Source organism: Paramormyrops kingsleyae, chromosome 9 (genome assembly GCF_048594095.1).
Source record: "Paramormyrops kingsleyae isolate MSU_618 chromosome 9, PKINGS_0.4, whole genome shotgun sequence".
Lineage (NCBI taxonomy): Eukaryota > Metazoa > Chordata > Actinopteri > Osteoglossiformes > Mormyridae > Paramormyrops > Paramormyrops kingsleyae.
In genome coordinates, this window is record NC_132805.1 from 21,635,148 (window position 1) to 21,656,605 (window position 21,458).

At 40.6% G+C, this 21,458-nt stretch overlaps 2 protein-coding genes across 6 annotated transcripts in view; both read right to left on the reverse strand.

Moving 5' to 3' along the window:
* Window positions 1-318: 318 nt before the first annotated feature.
* Window positions 319-5,684, reverse strand: LOC140592649 (uncharacterized). Its single transcript, XM_072716530.1, has 2 exons — window positions 678-5,684; window positions 319-587 (listed from the first exon to the last, which is right to left on the reverse strand). Exon 1 carries the CDS (start codon window positions 4,739-4,741, stop codon window positions 3,383-3,385), a length of 1,359 nt encoding a protein of 452 aa, XP_072572631.1. The 5' UTR covers window positions 4,742-5,684; the 3' UTR covers window positions 319-587; window positions 678-3,382.
* Window positions 5,685-9,883: 4,199 nt separating this feature from the next.
* preb (prolactin regulatory element binding) overlaps window positions 9,884-21,458 on the reverse strand; it is a 32,119-nt gene continuing 20,544 nt past the window's right edge. For 3 of the 5 annotated variants that reach the window (XM_023801868.2, XM_023801869.2, XM_072716529.1), the window contains 9 exons: window positions 16,469-16,636; window positions 14,519-14,714; window positions 14,175-14,407; window positions 13,782-13,862; window positions 12,681-12,805; window positions 12,052-12,225; window positions 11,887-11,959; window positions 11,636-11,795; window positions 9,884-10,537 (listed from right to left, as the gene is read on the reverse strand). In XM_023801868.2, coding sequence (XP_023657636.1) covers window positions 10,443-10,537; window positions 11,636-11,795; window positions 11,887-11,959; window positions 12,052-12,225; window positions 12,681-12,805; window positions 13,782-13,862; window positions 14,175-14,407; window positions 14,519-14,714; window positions 16,469-16,636 — 1,305 coding nt within the window. In that variant the 3' untranslated portion in view covers window positions 9,884-10,442. Of the gene's footprint in view, window positions 10,538-11,635; window positions 11,796-11,886; window positions 11,960-12,051; window positions 12,226-12,680; window positions 12,806-13,781; window positions 13,863-14,174; window positions 14,408-14,518; window positions 14,715-16,468; window positions 16,637-17,460; window positions 17,578-21,458 lie in introns of all 5 variants that reach the window. The other 2 variants (XM_023801871.2, XM_023801867.2) reach the window with 1 other exon arrangement.

The following is a 21,458-nucleotide window of genomic DNA, read 5'->3' on the forward strand; positions in this document are numbered from 1 at the left end:
AACCCTGTTAGGGTCCTCATTTTTTGGTTACACAGCTAGGGAGTCCTGCTGGGTCTGGTGGACCCATTGCATTATGAGGCTTTTAATTCAACATATTCAAAACTTTTTTGTTAAAATTCTCAGCAAATGTTTACTTCATCCCATTTGCAAGTAATATAAACAAAACATGTTACTTTTGTTCCCTTTACCTTTGTTAAATCACATTTATGAATAGAAATGCAACTCATTTTTTTTAAATTAAAATATTACAAAATAAGGAAATACACCATAAAACAGGCATAACTGGAAAATAATGAACAAATGTACAAATGAAGCAAGTTTTTCCAAAACTATAGTGTATTATTTATTTGAATTTCATTAGAAATTTTACCTACTCTGGTTAGTTTACACAACATCTGTCTGAACAACACATTAGTGCTATTGAACATGGCTATTTTCATGCCAGACTAAACCACACATGAGGGGCAGAGTTTCAATGTGTGTGTATTGCAAATGTACTTCTTGCACTGGGTGCATGTATATTATGTTTTTCTGTCCATCTTGGTTCCACACACATCACAGCGCTTCTTTTTGTTGCCGGCCACAATCTATGTGAAAAGATAAGGATCTTTACTAACACTTTACTCCTCTTTCTCAGAAACATAAATTATTATACTGCACCAGCATCAAACACTTACCCCAGGGTCTGCAGATGATGGTTCTGTCATTTGGCGGGATGTGGCACCATCATCTTCCTCCTGAATCCTCCTCACAATAGCTGCAGAGACTGGGGTTCTTGGAAGATGTCACCTTCTTCCAATTTGAGGTCTCACCAGTGTTTTCCCCATTTCCTCAAGAAAGAGACCCCTCTTCTGCAGCTTTCCCCTATTCCACTCTGGGCTCAGTGACATCAAAATGACGCAGAGATATCCAACACGTCAAAAAATATCACCAGAGGCCAATGTTGCAACCTTGTGCGGGAACAGCACTGGTGGCTCACACCTGGGTCCATTCACCTGCTTTACTTTCTCCTTCTCCTTCTCCCTCTCTCTCTCACACACACACACACAGACCCAGAGAGGATGAAGGGAAAATGAGGGTACACAGGACCTATGATTTCCATACTTTCACTAGCCCCGGGTTCAGTGGACCCGAAGACCCTGTATGTAATACAAATGTGAAGGGGGGGGACATGGGGGGAGGTCAATGTGAATGTTTTCTGATTTATGTTGCTCACCGAAAATGAGCCAAGGCCAATGAATCTCAGCTTGAAAAAATAATTATTTCTATAATTTTTCTTAAGCTAAAAACTTATAAAGGTTAACTTATAAAGGTTAAACCAGTAGTGGTTGTTAATAAAGAGCTGTCATCTGCTTCATTAAAATGAATTGCCTGCTCACCACAATACATTAATTTGTAGTCTGTATGTAGGTCTGCTGCATCAAAAACATTCTATACCCTCTAAGGTCATGGCTTGACATACAGTACATAGAAAAAACAAGGTAGCGTTGTTTGAACTATGTGACAGATGTTTCTCGCTGATGTGTTTGATTTTGATCTGTCTGGAAATTGTGTATACGGCCACCTTTAGTGTTGGATCTTTTTCATGAGTGATAGAACTACTGTAGGAAACCTCTTACTGACAAGCAAATACCAGGTGGGGAAATGGGAACTACAGTAAGTCATCAAGGTGTGGTTTCCCATTCCATCTGTAGTCCTTTCCTCACTTATGGTCATGCGATGTGGGTCATGACCAGAAGAAGAGGTTGTGAGCCAAAATGAGGATTCTTCCTAGTGTTGCCAGGCTCACTCTGCATTATAGAGTGATACAGTACATTTTGGAGATTGGACCTCAAAGTATAGCCACTGCTCATTCAGATCAAGGAGTCAGCTGAGGTGCACTGGGCATCTCATAAGGATACTGCAGACACGTTGCTTGTCAAAAACAGCTTGATGGATCTTTTACAAACTTTGCAGAAGCATTGTATGGGTGATGAACTGGAAATTATTCAATTTGAGATAGATCACCCCAGAACTGAAGCAGTGCTGCATAGTGATAGCAAAAAGGGGCAGTTTTGACACTATTGTGTAATAAAGTTTATATAAATTTCTCATTGCTAGCCTCCTTCTTTGGCAAATTTTATGCGTAGCAGTCTAGTAGCTGGTCGGTGAAATGTACTGTGAGGAAATCAGTCATATCACTTTTTGTTTTGGAGAGGTGGGGAGAGTGTGTAAGGTAGGCCTGCAATAATATTTTCTTTAGACTGCAGTATTTTCACTCAGTGAAATTTATCATGGGGGAATTTAATCGTGTCACTTTGCCATAGACCAGTCCAGTCTAATCAATGGCGGTACATGAAAGAAGAAGCGCGGGTTTGGTGAACCTAATTACATTAAGACAAGTATCACAAAGTGCTCCAGGGGCACAAGATAAATGGCTTTATAGTTTAACCTTTTTTTTCCCCCCATTCAAATAGTGGGCAAGATAAAGTCACTTATTTGTCATTATTGCTTGCTGATTTGTGGCCAGGTAAATTGCATAATGTCATGTAGGCGGGCGGCTTGGGCACGGGAACGAGGCATGGTGCACAAATAGGGCGGACGACCCACTTGCGGCTCCAGGAACAGAAAAGGGGTTTATTAAAGAAAACAGAAAACACTACAAACGACTAACCAAAAACAAAGGACCACGAGGGGTCAAAAACTAAAGAGGGATTAATTAACAAAACTAAATAACAAAACCCGAATACACATTGAACACTGAAAACCATTACAACACAGACAATGAACCACTGGGGAACTGAACAGAGGCAGGAACTAAAATACTAAGGGGTAATGAGACTAACACAGGACAGGTGATGCTAATTAACAAAACCAAGGAAACAGGGCACAGGTGAAACTAATGAACTCAAAAGGAACTGAAAACAGGGAAACTAAGAACTAACCAAGGAAACAGAAACTGGGGAACAGAAACTAACACTGGGGAATTACAGAACAGGTAAAGACACAAGCAGGGACACCAGGAACAAAACCAAAAACCAAATACAACATCACCAGATACAGGAACTAGAAACACTCAAATGAAACACTAGGGAGCAAAGTACAAAGACAGAGGAGGTGGGACTTGAACACAGGACAGAAGGGTACACACAACTGGATGCTCAACATGTTGAGCCATATGACAAGACAGGTAACAGGGGAGAACAAAGACTAAACATAAAGAACGGGATGACCAGCAACACCTGCTGGTCAAACGGGGAAGGGACACAATAGGACCACAGCAGGGGCTGACCCTGACAGTACCCCCCACCTAACGTGCGGACACCGGACGCGTGCAAGGGCACTGCCAGGGCCACAGAGAGCGGGCGGACAGGACAAGACGCAGAATAGGACAAGGAACCCACTAACGAAAACCAAGGAATTGGACAGACAAAACCAAGAACTCAGACAAGAGGGGAACAAAAACAGACAGAACAGACACCAGGAACTGGGACAAGACCAGACGAGGGAACACAGTAGTGGGCAGAACTTGGGGACCAGGAACAAACGGACGTGGACACTGAGGAACAGGACCAGGGGCATGAGGCAGAAAACAAAATGGTGTAGGGGAACTGGAAGGGAAAGGAACAAAAGGAGCAGGGCGAGGGAAAGGACCAGGGACTGAAATGGGGTGGATGAACTGAAAGGGAAGGGTAGCAACGGGACTTTTTGGGACAACTGGCCAGGAAACAGAAAAGGGAAAGGATGGGTAGGAGGTGGGCCTGGTGGCCAACTGGAGGGCGAGGAGGAATGGACTGCAGGACGGGGACGAGAATGGGAGGGCAATGAGGAATGGACTGCAGGACGGGAACTGGAGGGCGATGAGGAATGGACTGCAGGACAAGGACAGGAACTGGAGGACGATGACGACAGGACTGGGGAACGACGAGGAAGGGACTGTAGGACAGGAACTAGGAAGTGATGAGGAAGAGACTGCAGGATGGGAACTGGAAGGGGACAAGGAAGGGAGTGCAGGACTGGAGGGTGATGAGGTGACTGCAGGACTGGGACTTGAGGACAACGAGGAAGGGACTGGGTCTGGGCGGTTGGACCGCCTAGTGTGTCCCCGTCTCCCCTTTCGGGAGACAGAGAACCGGCCCGGCCCTCCGCTGGACCTCCACCAGCACCATGCAAGGTCCGCTTGGGTGGAGGTAGGAGTCTGAGACTTGCGGCTTGGGGCCAGGACAGCCTTGGGTGGAGAAGCAGGGGCAAAGTCAAAAAGCATGGCCCCCTGTGGGCCGGGCACGGGCAGAGCAGAGGCGGCGGCCCCCTGTGGGCAGGGCTCGGGCAGAGCGGCGGAGGCCTCCCCTGGGCAGGGCTCGGGCAGAGCGGCGGAGGCGGCTGCGACCGGGCCAGACACTGGAGACCAGAAACCCTTGGCCCAATCCATCAGCCGACGACTGAGGGTCTCCAGTCCATCCTCCCCCACAACAGGCGTTAAAAATGGAACCCCTGGAGGCAGGCAGGGAAGAACTGGGCCCTCTAGGGGCAGAGGCTCCACTGCTAAAACAGCAGGAGCTTTCCTTCCCTTTCTAAGGAACTTGGGGACCTGAGGGATTGCATCCACAGGAGACCGGGAACATTTCAAAGCCAGACGAGTACCATAATAGGTACTTAGAGAACGAACAGGATCAGGAACAGGTCCAGGGGGTGAGTGCTCCAACTTGAGCACTGCAGACCCAGTGGCTGGTGCTAGGGACACATATCCCAGCATGAGGGGCATTGTGGAGCCTGAGGATCATCCTTCTGAGTGGTTCATTCTGTCATGTAGGCAGGCGGCTCGGGCACAGGAACGAGGCATGGTGCACAAATAGGGCGGATGACCCACTTGCGGCTCCAGGAACAGAAAAGGGGTTTATTAAAGAAAACAGAAAACACTACAAACGACTAACCAAAAACAAAGGACAACGAGGGGTCAAAAACTAAAAAGGGATTAATTAACAAAACTAAATAACAAAACCCGAATACACATTGAACACTGAAAATCTCAAAACCATTACAACACATACTGTAGACAATGAACCACTGGGGAACTGAACAGAGGCAGGAACTAAAATACTAAGGGGTAACGAGACTAACACAGGACAGGTGATGCTAATTAACAAAACCAAGGAAACAGGGCACAGGTGAAACTAATGAACTCAAAAGGAACTAAAAACAGGGAAACTAAGAACTAACCAAGGAAACAGAAACTGGGGAACAGAAACTAACACTGGGGAATTACAGAACAGGTAAAGACACAAGCAGGGACACCAGGAACGAAACCAAAAACCAAATACAACATCACCAGATACAAGAACTAGAAACACTCAAATGAAACACTAGGGAGCAAAGTACAAAGACAGAGGAGGTGGGACTTGAACACAGGACAGAAGGGTACACACAACTGGATGCTCAACACGTTGAGCCATATGACAAGACAGGTAACAGGGGAGAACAAAGATTAACATAAAGAACGGGATGACCAGCAATACCTGCTGGTCAAGCAGGGAAGGGACACGATAGGACCACAGCAGGGGCTGACCCTGACACATAATCTATATAAAAGAGCCAAGAGGTAAAAATATTTTGATTTGTAAATACTGCTCTTATTAATTGTAGCTAATGCACAGTCTAACTGTACTGCAAAATAAAATGCGTGTGACTTTTGAGGCGCATTTGGTGACTTGAATTCTTGATGTGAGAATTGACCCCATAAAGAATATAAAAGATATAATTGACATAAATGAACATTAAGATATACACAGAAATACAGTTGACCACATAATTGGTTAGTAAAGATTTTGAAAATTGGCATATAAATGAGAAGGTCAATGGGGTCTATTCTCCCTTTCAACAGTTAAGTCAAAAAGTGCTTAAAAAGTCACATGTTTTTGAGTTACACATATTCTCCCCTAATCAATCTGAAAACTGCAATGGTTACAGTGAAACATGTTTGAATTTTGTGCAAAACAATAGACTGTGGGTAATGGTGGACCTGACTAACAGCCTAGCAGCAGCATTTTGCATAGTTTGAAGACATAGCAGCGAGGTCTTATTTAAGCAGCTGAACAAAGATGCTTACACACTGATGGAGCTTATTGATTAATATTGTGTGGACAACAGTATTAAAAGCTGCACTGAGTGCAAAGATCAGATAGCGCTTCCTTTATTAACATTAACAAATCTCCTGTCATCCTACATTTTGGAAATCTGTATGCTGGCATTACTTCTTTGTATTTTTAATTTACCCCCAAAAATTGATTCAGATGTCATAGAGCGATGTATTAAAACACCACATCAAAATAATTGATTCACATCAATACATCTTTACACCCCTAGTCAGAAGGTCCCTTTTGTAATTTATATATTATTTACTAAGTTGCTTTTCCTGCCCCCCACAGAATCCTTAGTCTAATTTTGCATACAGAAAGGCCTCAAAAAAGGTGAGGAGCACATAAAATCCACATAACCCAATGCAGGAGTGTTGAGGACAACTGCATATTATTGCAACTAAAGTTTTCTGATAAGATTATTACAAAGTTGCTTACCTGCAAGGACAGCCGTTCGTAACTTGAAATGTTCATAAGTCGTTATTTAACATCATTTTAAGGGTATACACAAGTACAAAGAACTAGGATGCTGGGAATACACACGCTACACTGCTGCATGGCGGGAGTAGTGGCCAGAAGTCGTACTACCCAAAATTGACGCACAGAAAAAAATAATTATGTTGCGGTCAGGAAACGGGAGCCCAAGGAACACAATTTGGACTTACAGTCCTCTTTGTTCATATGTCTGAAAGTTTGTAAGTTGAACGTTCGTAAGTATAGGAGCGTCTGTAATAAACAAAGGTGACTCTGGAAGGCATGGTAGCTCAGTTGGTAGCACCAAAGCTATAAACCAATCAGGTAGGGGTTTATAATCCCACCCCTTCTCCTCCTAACTGCTGTGGAGATTCCTCTAGTTACAAAATATAAGGATCACAAACCTTTTTGATTTAGAAGTAACAATTACAATAACAACCAGTCATATTAGATTACAGGCCAATCAACAATATATGCAAGTTATTAAAGAGGATCTGGCAATCAGGCTTTGTGAGTTTCAATGTGAGTTTTCAAAGCAGTATGAGTTCCAAAGAGGCCAAATTGCAGGTGCACTGGTCACAAAAAGTGAAAAATCTTTTAATGAGCCAAGTGAAGTCTCAACAGTCAGGCAACATATGCCAAACATAACAAAAATTACATCTAAATAGGAACAGCAGTCAGAATTAAAAGCTCACATACAGGAATTGATGGATATTTAACTTGCTAAACCATAAAAATATGGCTTAGAAATGAATGAGCATGTGCATACATGTTATGAGTTTCACCAAGCTGGAATCTATGGCAGGGCTGCTGCTAAGAACCCACCTGTATCCAACACTGATGCACAGATAAACTTGATTTTATTAAAATCTAAATAGTTCTATTGTTAAACATGGTATTGAAATAGTTTTTGAACTTTCTAAACTCAAGATGTGACATTTGAGCTCTCTGATTGGAGAGAGATAATAGCACGATCTAAGAAAAAAATGTTTTGTAAAAATTCCAAAGGATTTGAAATGAGTGTAGCCCTCAAACACATAAGTTCATAAAAGCAGTTATTCACATTTAGTAGATTTCACTAAATTATGCAATATAACAAATTACAATATGTAATTACTGTAGTGTTTCCTGCTTCTAGTCTCTACACATTTTCATACATTTTTCTACCATAAAGCATAAGGCCCATTTTTGTAAGTTACTTCAAATTGGTGGTTTGGAAGTTTAAATGTGTATGCAAAATCTAAATTCTCTTCACCCCAAACTTTAATGCAGAAACACTTTTGCAATTTAGTTACAGCCAGAGTCCATTAACCATCAGACAAGAAGACAATTTTGGTTAATGAGATGTTTAAAGGTTTTCCAAAAATATAAATATATAAGAAAATCATATGAGCATAATTTTTGTGTTCAGGTTAAATGTTTTCCACTGGAAAACAAATCTATATTCTAAATTCTTGCCTACAAATCAAAATGTTTAAGACTCCAAATGTGCAGTAGCTTAATATATTATTTTGTGGTACTATACTATAGTATCTCTATTCCATTCCCATGTGGTTTATTTGCAACATAATCATATAACAATTAGAACCTAATCCAAAAATCCTACAAAAAATTCAATTAAAAGGTCAATAAAATACAAACATTTCACAGTTCAATTGTAGTATGAATTTTTAGTAATTCACAACCTAACTGGTGTGGTAGAAATTTTCGAAGTCTATTTGCTTAAGAGACTGACAAAACTTTATTACTGCAAAGCTTTGGGGGAGCAGACAATCATCAGTATTTCATGCGTCTCGTGATCTGCTCCCTGAACAACATCTTTTATAGCCAAAAACGCGAGTTTACAGACAGTTCAGGGAGGGGTCAGATATAGACACCAGCTACTTCTGTCTTTATCAGTTCAAGGCAGGGTCAACCTGTAGAAGCCAATTGTTCTCATGGTTTCACTATCTCAACAAGCTGTTTTCAGTTACTTTCTTCATTGTACTTCCCCTACAGTATATTCCCTTGTACCCCTTTTCACTTATCTTTGACATATGATATCAGCACAGAAATTTCTAATATCGGTATCTGTAACAGTTCTATCTTCTTGGATCATGTCTGCACCTTTATCCAGTCCTTTTACAGATTAAGCTACCACATGTTAGTTCCTCATAAAATACTTCTAATTTTAAAAGTGAAAAACCCATTACTTCAGCAAGCTTGTACATGCTTAGCTTAATAAGCAGTGTGTGAGTCAGTGGGCTAAGCCTGTGTGACTGTAATCAGAAGGTTGCTGGTTCAAACCTAGCCTCAGCACATCTGCGGGCCCTTGAGCAAGGGCCTTAACTGCCAGCTCCCTGGGTGCTGCCCTTTGCGGACAACTTACTCTACAAAGAGCAAGTTCAGGGAGGCATAAAGACAATTTGCCCACAGGGATCAATCAAGTATTATAACTATTCCAAAGCAGCAATTAATCATTATAGCCATTGTAATTAAATCAACAGTGTTGTTATGAATTTCTTTGGTAATTACTGATTGAGATTACAATTGTATTTGCATCATTGATTTTTGTACCACACTGGTTCCACTACCAATGACGTCCGTGCATCCAGCTCGCCGTTCTGCCTGTGTCATCTTCCTTGTATGACCCACTCCCTGCCTTCTGGCTGCCTGGCGATTGGAGGAAGTTGTGGCACCGGCTTGTCATCTCCCCCCTGCTCCCCGTTTGTGTTTCAGATTTAACTGTATTTGACTCTCCCTGCTGGCCCCTGGAGGATGGGCTCCCCCTTTGAGTCTGGTCCCTCCCAAGGTTTCTTCCTTCTGGGGAGTTTTTCCTTGCCACTGTCGCCTATGTCTTACTCACTGGGGGTTTGGGTGGGGATGCTGTAAAGCGCTTTGGGACAATGTAATGTTGTGATAATGCGCTATACAAAAATAAATTATTTGTTGTTGTTCATTCACAAAATGTTGTCTTTCTTCTACAGAAACTGACGGGTACATGGCAGTAGAGTCATTCTATTCAGTTCTGAAGTTTTATAGGATAACCTGCTCATGTGTGACATTCAAACATTTACATTTTATATATTTAGCAGGTGCTTTTGTCCAAAGCAACATAGAAGCGAGGTGACACAATCTATTAGCTAAAAGCAGAGTGGCAAAGGTGCAAAATGTTATGCAACAGAACTATGGCATTTTGCTGGCATGTCTCATTAATGATACCGTATACTTATGAATTCTGAATTTAGATCATACCTGTGTGTCTGTTTAATCTCCACAAAGGCAATACTAAGGAAAAACCAGTGTCCATGCTACAAACGCAAGCTTTAAAATAAGTTTGCTTTAATACAATAAGAGCACTTGGTGTGTGACCCAGGAAACTCCCAGGGAGAACACTACAGCATCAAAGCACGGAGGAGACACAGTCAAAATAAAATTTATAATATTTTCAATTACAAACCCCAGACAAGCATACTGCACATTTTTTAAACAAACACACCTGTTATATATGCAACATCAGTTTTGGGGGGGTTAAGCACAAGTATAGAAAAGAGGAAGGGGTGCTCTCCAGCTTATCTATGGGACATCTGTACAAGAAAGTAGATGTGAACTTGCTCTAGTTCTCTCCAGCACCACCTTCTGGTGACACTGCTCTCCATTGGGTGACTGGCCTCACTGCTTAACAGCAATCACTTATAATTCTAGTGGTAAAGAAAGAACTGTATCAAAAAAGTGAGAATCCTGCTATTTCTATAACTACCTTCCAGTATTCTGATTTATAGGATTAATTTAAATAATTGCATGTTGTTGCTCAAGCATCATCCATGAAGAGGCAGCATCCTTGGGTCTTGGATACACTGGATGTGGAGTGCACTTAGGCTAAATGAACCCTGGGAAGACCTGCTGCAGGAGGAAGACCACAGCCACGATGAGGAGGCCACACAGCAGCAGCACCAGCCATATAGGAAAGGACCCTGGTAAGAAGGGTAAGACAAGGAAGCCTTATTCATGTTACATGTTTTTGTAATCCATCCCCAGCCTGCAGGATTTCAAAAATTGTATAAAGAAGCTCTGACTTGAAACAGAAGTTCTGTTGCCAATTACTACTGGATATTTACTATATCCTCCTGAGACCCAAGGAAAAAAGTGTCCTTCAATTTTAGGTTGTCTTTGGGGGAAATAAGACATCTTACAATTTAGATTGTTTCAAATTTATTTTTATTTTTAATTTCACAGCATGTCCTCTTTAGTGTACAACAGGAATAAATACGTTTCCTTACATCAGTGAAAAGATAGATGCAAAAACAAAATGTCCACTACAATGGACATAAATGAATGGGTGGAGTCTCAGGAGGATATTGCCCAAAAGCAAACACTTAAGAAATAAAGATTTCTAATAAATGTAAATACACTTATTTCTTTACATAAAGGAAGAGGTATAATAACTAATCTTATTACACGGCTCTCTGGAATGCTTGATTCTGATTGGTCAGTTGAGACATTTGCAGGTTCGTTCTTTTCAAATAATAACCTCTCCAAAGTAATAATGCATAGCCGGTACTACTTGTATGTTTAAAATCCCTCCGCGCCAACAAAGATTACCGTTTAAAAATGTTAATTTAAAACAAATATGCCAATAAAATGTTTCAAATTCATATTCATGTCCAGTTTTTTTCCTTATGTGGCAAGTAGCCGTGTAATAAGCGGGATAATGTACAGGCAGCCGGTAGTTATCGCAAAATAAGCCCCTTCAGTGTGATACAAGACCCTCCGCTTCGCGTCGGGTCCTGATCACACTGTCGGGACTTATTTCTGCGATAACTACCGGCTGCCTGTACATTATCCCTTACTTAATACAGCATTTCCAGAAGTAAAAATTTATATAATAATAATAATATTTGCATTTCATAACAATCATTCATAATAGCAACCATTTTTGTCATTCAATATATATTGCCCATATCCCTTACCAATGCTATTGTAGGACCATAAAATTACTGCATTACCCTGTCATAGGGATATTATGCCATACACCTGTCAAATTTCTAGTAGTTATTTAAATACATACTTACTGCGATTTGGAATTATGTGCATCTGACAGCGGCTGTCCACCGCCACACTTAACATAGCTACTTCATTGTCTCCCAGGAAATTCTTGCCCTGCACCACTTCTGGGAGGAAGGCTAAGTCTGTCACCACGATACCGTGAGCTTCCTGTACGTAATACAGCTTCTGCAGAAGCAAGGGACACAAAAGGGAAGTCATAAGTCACTGCACGTGTGTGGATGGAACTACGTTCATGTGTAATTGTGACTATAGCTACCTGTAGTGAGAAAGCAATAAATATGGCCACTGATCCGGTTACTGTCCCCAAGCCCAGGAATGTCCCAGAGTCACTAAAACAGAAAAAAACAGAGCTGCTATAGTGCAGTAGAATCAGAATCAAACTCAAATATTTGAGACAGACAAAATGATACCACATTCTTACCTAACCTCAAGACAGGAGATGACTTCTTTACCACAAGGTTTTGTGAGGAGGGGCAAAAAGTTTTGCCCTTCCCATTTGGTGATATAGCAAGCAGGCGGTTTGCGATCTCTTTTGTGGGGTACCTGAACAGTGTACAGTCTAAGAACACCTGGCAGGTCCTCTACCTTTCCAAACCTAAGTGAGGGAAAAACAAACAAACAAACATGTTTTATTTGCCATTTGCACAAGTACAGGTACATAGGAATGCTTATTTTTGCCAACCCCATTTTGCTTTCCATAGCTTGAGGATAACAGTATAAGGTCAGCCAACATGCAGCACCCCTGGAGCTGGGGGTTAAGGGCCTTGCTCAAGAGCCCACGGACATGTGACTGTGCTGCTGACTCCAGAGCTCGAACCGGGGATCTCCTGATCACAGGCACAGAGACTTAGCCCACTAAGCCACTTACCGCCCCCAGAGCGGCTCCCCTCCCCAAAACAGACAGAGAACTTACACAGGCACTCACTCACTCACAAACAAACCAATTTATTTGAGAAAATTGGAAATACTAACAAACAGCAGGCAATAAAGTGTCTGTTTAATGTTACAGTGTGGAAACATCACACAGTACCGTGGTAAGCAAGGTGGTACCTGCAGGCCTGGTAGCGATACATCTTTTCAGCGATATGAGGCAGGCTGTCTTGCCAGCGCAGACCCATGGCCAGCTGGTCATCACTCCAGACACAGCATGCAAAATCACGCCCCACTGTCACAACCTGTTTCAGACACACACAGACAGAAAAGCTTTACTGTACCACTGAAAGTGGAGTGTGAAAAGGTGAGGAGAGCAGGGAGCTGTCCTGGGAACATTACTGCTGCTCGGTCTATGACTATATTGGGGAGAGACTTTCTGTACAATATAATACTGTACAATACAGTATAAATGCATATGAAAGCAAACATGAAGGATGAGGGAACAGAGGTAGTGATACAGAACATCTACACATGCTTTAAAATTCAGGATTCCACATTAAGGCTTGTTTAATGTATATATAAAACATCATTCTACAGATTCTGCAGCCACATGAAACTATTTGGAACTATATGAACTATATGGAACAAAACTATTTGGCAATGGAGTGAGAAGAGGAAAGAAAGCTACCAAATTCAGATAAATTCTTGGAGGAAAAAGGTTAATATCAGCTGCTCTCTGCCTAGATACATGAAATACAATACTGTACAATACTGATGTGACCTATACAGAGTCAGCCTCGGACCGATTGAATTTTAAAGTGCAAGTCCCACTGTCTCTCTGAATTTCAACTAAGCTTATGGGAGGAATGGGCAATTGTTCAAAGATGTAGGCATTGGATGCGGGTGGAAACCTAAGATGTTTGTGGTAATTCAAGTGAAAGGTTCTTCCGAGAATTCAAAGGTGTGTACACTGAGATTTTTTAGTTTTTCTTTTCATTTATTAAAACATTACCTTCTCCACCTGGATTTTTTGTGTATAAAGGAAAAATCAAATGACCAAGTTACTATCATTTAGTTATCGGCATTAACATTTCAAAGTATTTCTTAATGTCTGTATGAATTGCAAGTGCATAATGTTTCTGATGTCAAGACTGAAAAATGCACAAATACTTAATATTTAAGAGTTTTTATGATGTCCATTGTCACATGTCAACGTGTGATCTGTAACATACAACAGTTTCAGTTAAAATCACCCCTGAAACACAGTTCAATTCTTACCTTTTTGTTTGAACTAATGTCTAAATCTTGAATCTCTCCTTCATGAGCTTTGAAATCCAGTTTCTTCTTCAAAGAAGGATACTAGGATAGAATGTAGTTGTAAGAGCAGGTCTTTCAGTTCATTCATGATCAAGTGAGATTTTGCCCCAGTAGAGTACTAAACATAGGTCTATCACCTAAAGTTCACTGAATATTTTGCTTGCCAGCATAACTGCACTCTCAGCTAAGAGCAGGACAAAAAAGGTAGAGCAGAGAAGAAGTAGAAATAAAATGGAACCATCAAGAAAACCGCAATGATGGAGGGAGTGAAAATGTGAAACAATGAGACATCACTGAAAGGGGATCAGAAAATGCTGATAAACAGACAGCCTGAGCAATGCCATCCCACCTCACCTCCCATACACGGACGTGGCCATCGGCACCCCCAGTCAGCAAAAGGTTGTGCTCCGGGCTGAACCTGACGCATTTCTGCAGTGCATCAGTGGGGCTCAGGTCAGAGCACACCTCACCCAGCACCTCCACCTTCACTTGGGAACTCTCAGTCCTGGTCTCCAGTCCACCACCTCCCCCACTGCCCTGATGATGACCATCTCGCCGCCTGGGGCCATCAACATCACCACTAGCACCTGTAGACAACAGCACAGGCCAGCTGATCATGGAGCTTATAGAGGAATACTTACAAATTACTAAAGACAGTTAAAATCAAGACTAAGAAGCAGACTGCTTTGGCTTCTTACCCCGCTTGGTGTTATCCTTGCGAAGGTCCTTGGGTGAGTGCTGCTGAAAGCGCATCAGGCAGCAGCAACCGTCTTGTCCAGCAGCCATAACATTGCCTTCAACAGCCATGTTCATGGTGGCGCGTGTTTCAGTGTCGTGGGAGTGCAGCAATGTGGCACTATGCTTCCCCTCAACCAGCTCCAGGCTAAGAAAGTGCTGCAGAACAGTCCCATCGGTCAACCTCCAACTGAGCACACTAATATACACAAACACAGTCAACGGATGCCACAGGAAATCCTATGCTACCTAATTTTACAAAACTGTGTTACATTACATGTAACGACAAGATGTAAATTAGCAAATTTACAGTAAAGATAAAAAGGCTGCAATAAAAACGTAAGAAATTTACAAACGAAATTTGGCCTATCAAGCTTGTTTGGGGGAGAACTCAACTAATAGTTTGAGGTTGTTAAAATCTTACCTAGTTCTAATTTAAAGGAACCCAAGGTTTTAGCTTACACTACACTAACAGGAAGACTATTCCATACTCTAACTACATGTTGTGTAAAGAAGTGCTTTCTCAAATCCAGTTTAAAATGTTCTCCCGCTGATTTCCACCTATGGCCACGAGTTCTTGTATTTGAACTAATATTGAAGTAACTATTTGGTTGAACCGCATCCAGACCTGTTAGAATCTTATATATCTGGATCATGTCCCCCCTTAGTTTCCACTGGTCAAGGCTGAACAGATTCAGCTCCGCTAACCTATCTTCATAAGACATTGCTCTAAGACCAGGAATCATTCTTGTAGCCCTACATTGAACCCTTTCTAAGGGTCCTTTTTAAGGTAAGGTGACCAAACCTGCACACAATATTCTAGGTGAGGTCATACCAAGGAATCGTAAAATCTTAGCATCATGTCCCTTGACTTAAACTCTGCACACCTACAACCTATTAGCCTAATTGCTTCCCCACACTGGCGAGAGTGGGACATGGAAGCATCAACATACACACCAAGGTCTTTCTCATAATCAGCTACCTTTATTTCAGTGGAACCCATAAAATATCTGTACTTCATATTTCTCCCTGCATGGATTACCTTACATTTGTCTACATTAAATTTCAACTGTCAGATATCAGCTCAGTCACTAAATAAATCAAGATCCCTCTTTGGCTTCTGTACCACTAGTTCAGTATCTGCTACACCACCCACATTGGTGTCGTCTGCAAATTTAACCAGTTTACTGTATATATTGGTGTCAATATCGTTAATGTTAATTAGAAATAACAGTGGTCCTAAAATTGAACCCTGCAGTACCCCACTAGGAATGTAGGCACTGTGAAACTGTGCCTCTAATAACTACCTGCTGTTTCCAGTTGGTTAACAAGTTTTCAATCCAAACTGATACAGTTCCTATAATCCCTGCTGCTTTGACTTTAAAGAGGAGCTGTTTGTGCGAGACAACATTAAAGACTTTCTGGAAATCTATGTAGATCACATCATAGGCCTTTTTGTGATCAATTTCTCTTATAGCTTTCTAAAAGAACTCAAGTAGATTAATTAAATAGGATCTACCTCTGCTAAATCCATGTTGGCTATCCCTCAGAATGATATCTGAATTAAGGTAATCTACCATTTTCATTTTGATTATAGTTTCCATTACTTTTCCCGTTATGCAAGTTACACTTATTAGCCTATATAGTTTGACAGATTACTTCTTTCACCTTTTTTGAATATGGGCGTTATATTAGCATGCTTCCAATCAGAAGGTACCATACCAGCAGGTAAGGATTTGTGAAATAGTAAAGTTAAAGGTCAGCAAATAATATCCATCATATCTTTTGAAACTATAGTTAAGATACCATCATGGCCTTGCAATTTATTTACTTTGAGCTTAACCAGGCTTTGTAGCACATCAGCTACAGTTATTAGTCATAGATGATGCTGGATTAGTAAAAAGACCACTAACCACTCCATTCTTAATGCCAGTCTTAGAAGCACCACCGCCACCAGCTGTAATAACCAATCCTGTTTCTCTATGAAAATGAACTGTGTACAGGGGGAAGGGGGCTCTGTACAAGTCTCCAATCTTCCGTCGACTCATGGCTGCCTTTGTTGTGGTCCCTGAAACCCACGTCTAAAAAAAAAAAATAATAATAATAAAAAAACATTAATAACAAATTTCTCAAACTCAGTTTAATATTACAACTTAGCCTAATAAAAACAGACATACAGACCCCTCCAATTCATGTTCTTTAAATTTCAGTTTCTACTAAGAAATACATTCTTTCAACTAGTGTTTTAAGTCAATCTTGAATAGTAAACCAGGAATATTTTTAAGACAGTCCTATGCTGTGGGACACATGTTAGCATTAAACTTTTCAATCATCACACATCATTGTGTCTACAACATCTATATCTATTAAACACAGTCAGGAATTTTGTTTAATTATTCAATAAATGAATATACCAGCTGAAGTATAAACAGGAACACCAAGCAATATAATGACTTTATAAAAGATATTAATTGAAAGTGACCTGACCTTCAAAATGACATATATGAGAAAGGGTTCCAGACTAACTTTTACTACTGGTAGCACTGGTGTTCTTTACTGAAAATGTTCAGACCCCCAGCACAAAATTTCTGTGCACAACGTAAATCAACATGTGATGCAAGACAGTCATTTTTTTTCCTGTATTCAAACTGTATTACATATAAATGCCTTGGTAATATACAATTTACAGAAATAACAATATGATGTTTCATTTTAAAGGAAAAAGTCACAAATTAAGTTAAATTGTTCCCTTTAAAACATAAACACCAAATAATAAATTTACAAAGGTAAACATAAGGTATGTATTTGGTAGCGCTTTTCTCTCCGTGCATCTGTCCCTGCATAGATTATGCATCAAGCTGTAGTTGTGCAAGCTGTAGAAATGTTTCATGAGGCACTTTCCCACCAAAATTTGGAAACTTAGTTCCGAGTTCCTGGGCCATTTCAACCGGAAACTTCTGTAGCTCCTGGCCACTTTTGTATGTCGCTTTCCCTCCGCAAAATAGGAACTGGGACCCTTATGCTAAACAAGTATGGGAGACGCAAAAAGGTCATAGGTTAAACTTCACATGTAATTTCATAGAAAACTGCACCGTGAAAAACAATCGAGGATGAACAAGCCTTTTTTTTTTGTTACCTACTGCAGGATTGATTGTGATCATAACAGGACACAGCCTTTTATTTACATTTTATTAATACGACCCGCGACATGTTTATAATTCATTATTAAATCTGGCCAGCAGACTGATCTTTCATTTTCCATAGAATAAAAAATAATGTTAAAATATTCTGCTAATAAACACTTAGACAAAAGTATGTCGGTGACAGATCAAATTTTCTAACGCAGAACTAAGGAGGTGCAAGCGAAAAGGTATTCATTAATGTATTAAATGTGATATATATATCATTTACTCAATTTTTACTCTGCACTCTTCCCTGGCAAAACATCTTTTAAAAGAGGAGATATTATGGTAAAAAAAAAAAAAAAACATTGGTGGTGTGGTGGTACTTTTTGTTGATTTTGTTGTTTTTTTTTTGTAAATATAGTTTTAATTTTTGTCTGTTAGCAATTAACAAAACTTAGCATGCTGATTTGGTCACATGAGTAACTCATGAAACTGAAATTGGGCGTGTCTTGGATCAATATTGAGGGAGATTTAAGCGAACAAATTTTTAACTTTTTTTTGGGGGGTGACTATGACTAGCTATATTTACCTTAATATAAGCTGCACAGAAATGGTCTTCATATTGTTTTAAAGCTATTGTCCTGCTCTATAGATTGAATAAATAATATGCCATCCCCATTTGAATAATTACTAATACCTGATTAAAATATTAAAAATTCAATAACAAAAAAAACTATATTTCAAAATTGATCATGTTTTTACTAAAGCTAGCTCATAATGTAATGAACATCTCCAGAAAATTTGTTCTTTGGTTTTTGAGTTGTTGCTGAGATATCATAACACTGTGAAATATGTATCAAAACCACAGTTCCTTACAATGCTGTTAGCAGTAGCAGAATAGCAGTTAGTGATCAATGCATGGTACAGGGTTATTATTTTTCATGACAACTACAACTTTGCAGTGTAAAATCACCTTTTTGTTTAGTGATACAGTGGAACCCGCTTATAGTGATCACAATTATAGTATGAACCGCTTATATATATGAATCAAAAAGCTTGTGACAGAATCATTCATATACAAATACTGTTTCAGTAATTTGCTTATAGTAATCAAGTAGTACACTTACAGTGTTCATTTTGGGTCTTTTTATACGACAACATACATAAAAAATGTTAAACTATGCTAATTCTTTTTTTTTTTCTTTTGCTTTACTTTGATAAGCCTACCTTGCCGTGCAGTAACCTGACTGTTTGTGGCTAGCTACCTGAGGCTAATGCTGTATGCATAGGAAACATGACGGGAAAAAGAAAGTTATTTTCTATGGAGTGAGATCAGTGTCATACGAGAGCGCAAATGTACGGTGGCCCCTAGAGACAAAACACACACAAAAGCAGAAACAAAATGAAAATGCACTGCAAATTAAAAAAACACACGCAAAAGAAAAAGCAGACACAAAATGAAAATGCGCAGCAAATTTAAAAAACACACGCAAAAGAAAAAGCAGAAACAAAATGAAAATGCGCTGCAAATTAAAAAAACACACGCAAAAGAAAAAGCAGAAACAAAATGAAAATGTGCATTAAATTTAAAAAACACACGCAAAAGAAAAAGCAGAAACAAAATGAAAATGCGCTGCAAATTAAAAAAACACGCAAAAGAAAAAGCAGAAACAAAATGAAAATGCGCAGCAAATAAAAAAAAACACACGCAAAAGAAAAAGCAGAAACAAAATGAAAATGCGCAGCAAGTAGACAATCCCAAACCGGAAGTGCTCCACCACGCTAGGGGGCGCGGTGAGCTCATGTGGCCCAGTCGCTACACAGTAGTGATGGTTGTTGTTGTTTCTGCTTTTTCTTTTGCGTGTTTTTTTAATTTGCAGGGGCCACCGTACAAATGCATAGCTAAACCGAGCAAAACAGACACTAAGAGGGCGCAGAATGACAGAAAACCGAGCAAACTAAGAGGCGACGAGAGCACAGGATAAGCACTGTGCCTTTGAAACGCAGATAAGACCGCTCGCTTCTCGCAGCCTCACGCTTAATTCACCGTTTCTTGCGCATCTCTTAGTTTTCTGGTCGCTTCTGAAATCCCTGCGCAATTTGCAATTTTCTGCTCGTTTTGTAATTAAAACAGGAAATTACATCAGAGATTGAAGGTGTGATGGCTGATTTCCGAGACTGTCGATTGAAAGCGTGAAAAAGGGTCTGGCTGCAGAATGTGCACTCTCAGCCATATGCACGCTCAGCCACAACAGGAACTGCAACCGGGGAATCGTTTCCTAATGGGTCATATTAAGTTGACGTTAGAGCTGCAGGATTTGGGGAAAATATCTAATTGTGATTTTTCTGACAGACATTGCGATTACGATTTGATGCGATTATGCGATTTAACTTTTTTATGTCAAACTTCAGTTCAATATTCATTGTGTAGTAATTTTAAAACATATGATGCAGCATGAGATACCATCAATATTAACTGGTCTATATTATAATGCCACCATGAGAATTTAAAGATGTGGTGTGTCAAGTTAAAGTAATAATGAAAACAATTGCAACAAATAGAAAAATAGCGATCTTGCAAGTAACGTATTTTCAAAGAAAAAACTAGTGGAAGCTACCTTTTTACCTGTGATAGACTATGGTGATATGCTGTACATGCATGCGGCCTCCTCCACTTTAAGGAGCCTATATTCAATGTATCATGCCTCTCTACGTTTTATTTTAAATGCAAAATCCCTCACTCATCATTGCATTTTATACGACTTAGTTGGCTGGACGTCATTAACCATCCGTAGAAAACGGCATTGGTACATGTTTGTTTATAAAGCATTGCTGGGTAAACTCCCAGAATATCTCAGTACCCTACTCTGCATCAGCTCCAATAGCTACCACTTGCGTGCCTCCAAGTGGTTGCCTTTATATGTCCCCCAGGTCCTGACTGTCACGCCCACAGGGGTGGGGCAGCGCAGCACTTAGCAATCATCCTCATTTGCCGGACCTATACTTAAGGCTTAGCAGTACTGACAGCCGGTGCGAAGTATTGTTGCCATGTACCGGAGCATTACCGAGCGTTTACCTGTCTTGTGTTTCCTCTCCTTTCCCTGCCTGTTTCGCCGTGCCCTGCTGTCCCGCCTGCCCTGCATGCCTGCCTGGTCCCGCTCGCCCTGCCTTCGTCCCCGTTCCTGCTTGCCTCGTTTCTCCTGCCTGCCTGATCCACTCGTCCTGCCTGATCCATCCCTTCGTCTCATCGTCCCGTCCCTCTTTGTAGGACTGATTTACCCGGCTTCGACCCTTCAGCGCCCGACCCGACTATTCCTACGGATTTCCCCTTTGGCACTGCGTGTGATTGGCTTTGTTTGTGTGAATAAACCCGGCTCCTGCATTTCGGGGTCTGCCTCGTTCCTGGGTCGGCATCTTAACACTGACAGACCTTGGCAAAACAGCATTTTCTCATTACGCACCATAGTCATGGAACAACCTTCAAAAAGTTCTTAAATTGCAAATACTAATATCTTTAAAGGATTTTAAGATCATCATAAATAGTACAGTGACTGAGGAATGTCAATGTTTTGCTTGAGAAGCCACTGTGCAAAAACAATTGTTCTTCTGTTTTACTGTTTAATGTTTTATTGTCATGTACTGTATATGTTTATGTTTCGTATGGCTGCTACCTTGGCCAGGTCTCTCTTGTAAAAGAGATTTTATATCTCAATGGGACTTCCTGGTAAAATAAAGGTAAATAAAACGTTGATTACCCCCCTAACAACACTGGAACCGC

Coding starts and splice junctions, on each gene's coding strand:
- LOC140592649 (XM_072716530.1), bottom strand. CDS start 4,741: ATGCCCCTCATGCTGGGATATGTGTCCCTAGCACCAGCCACTGGGTCT.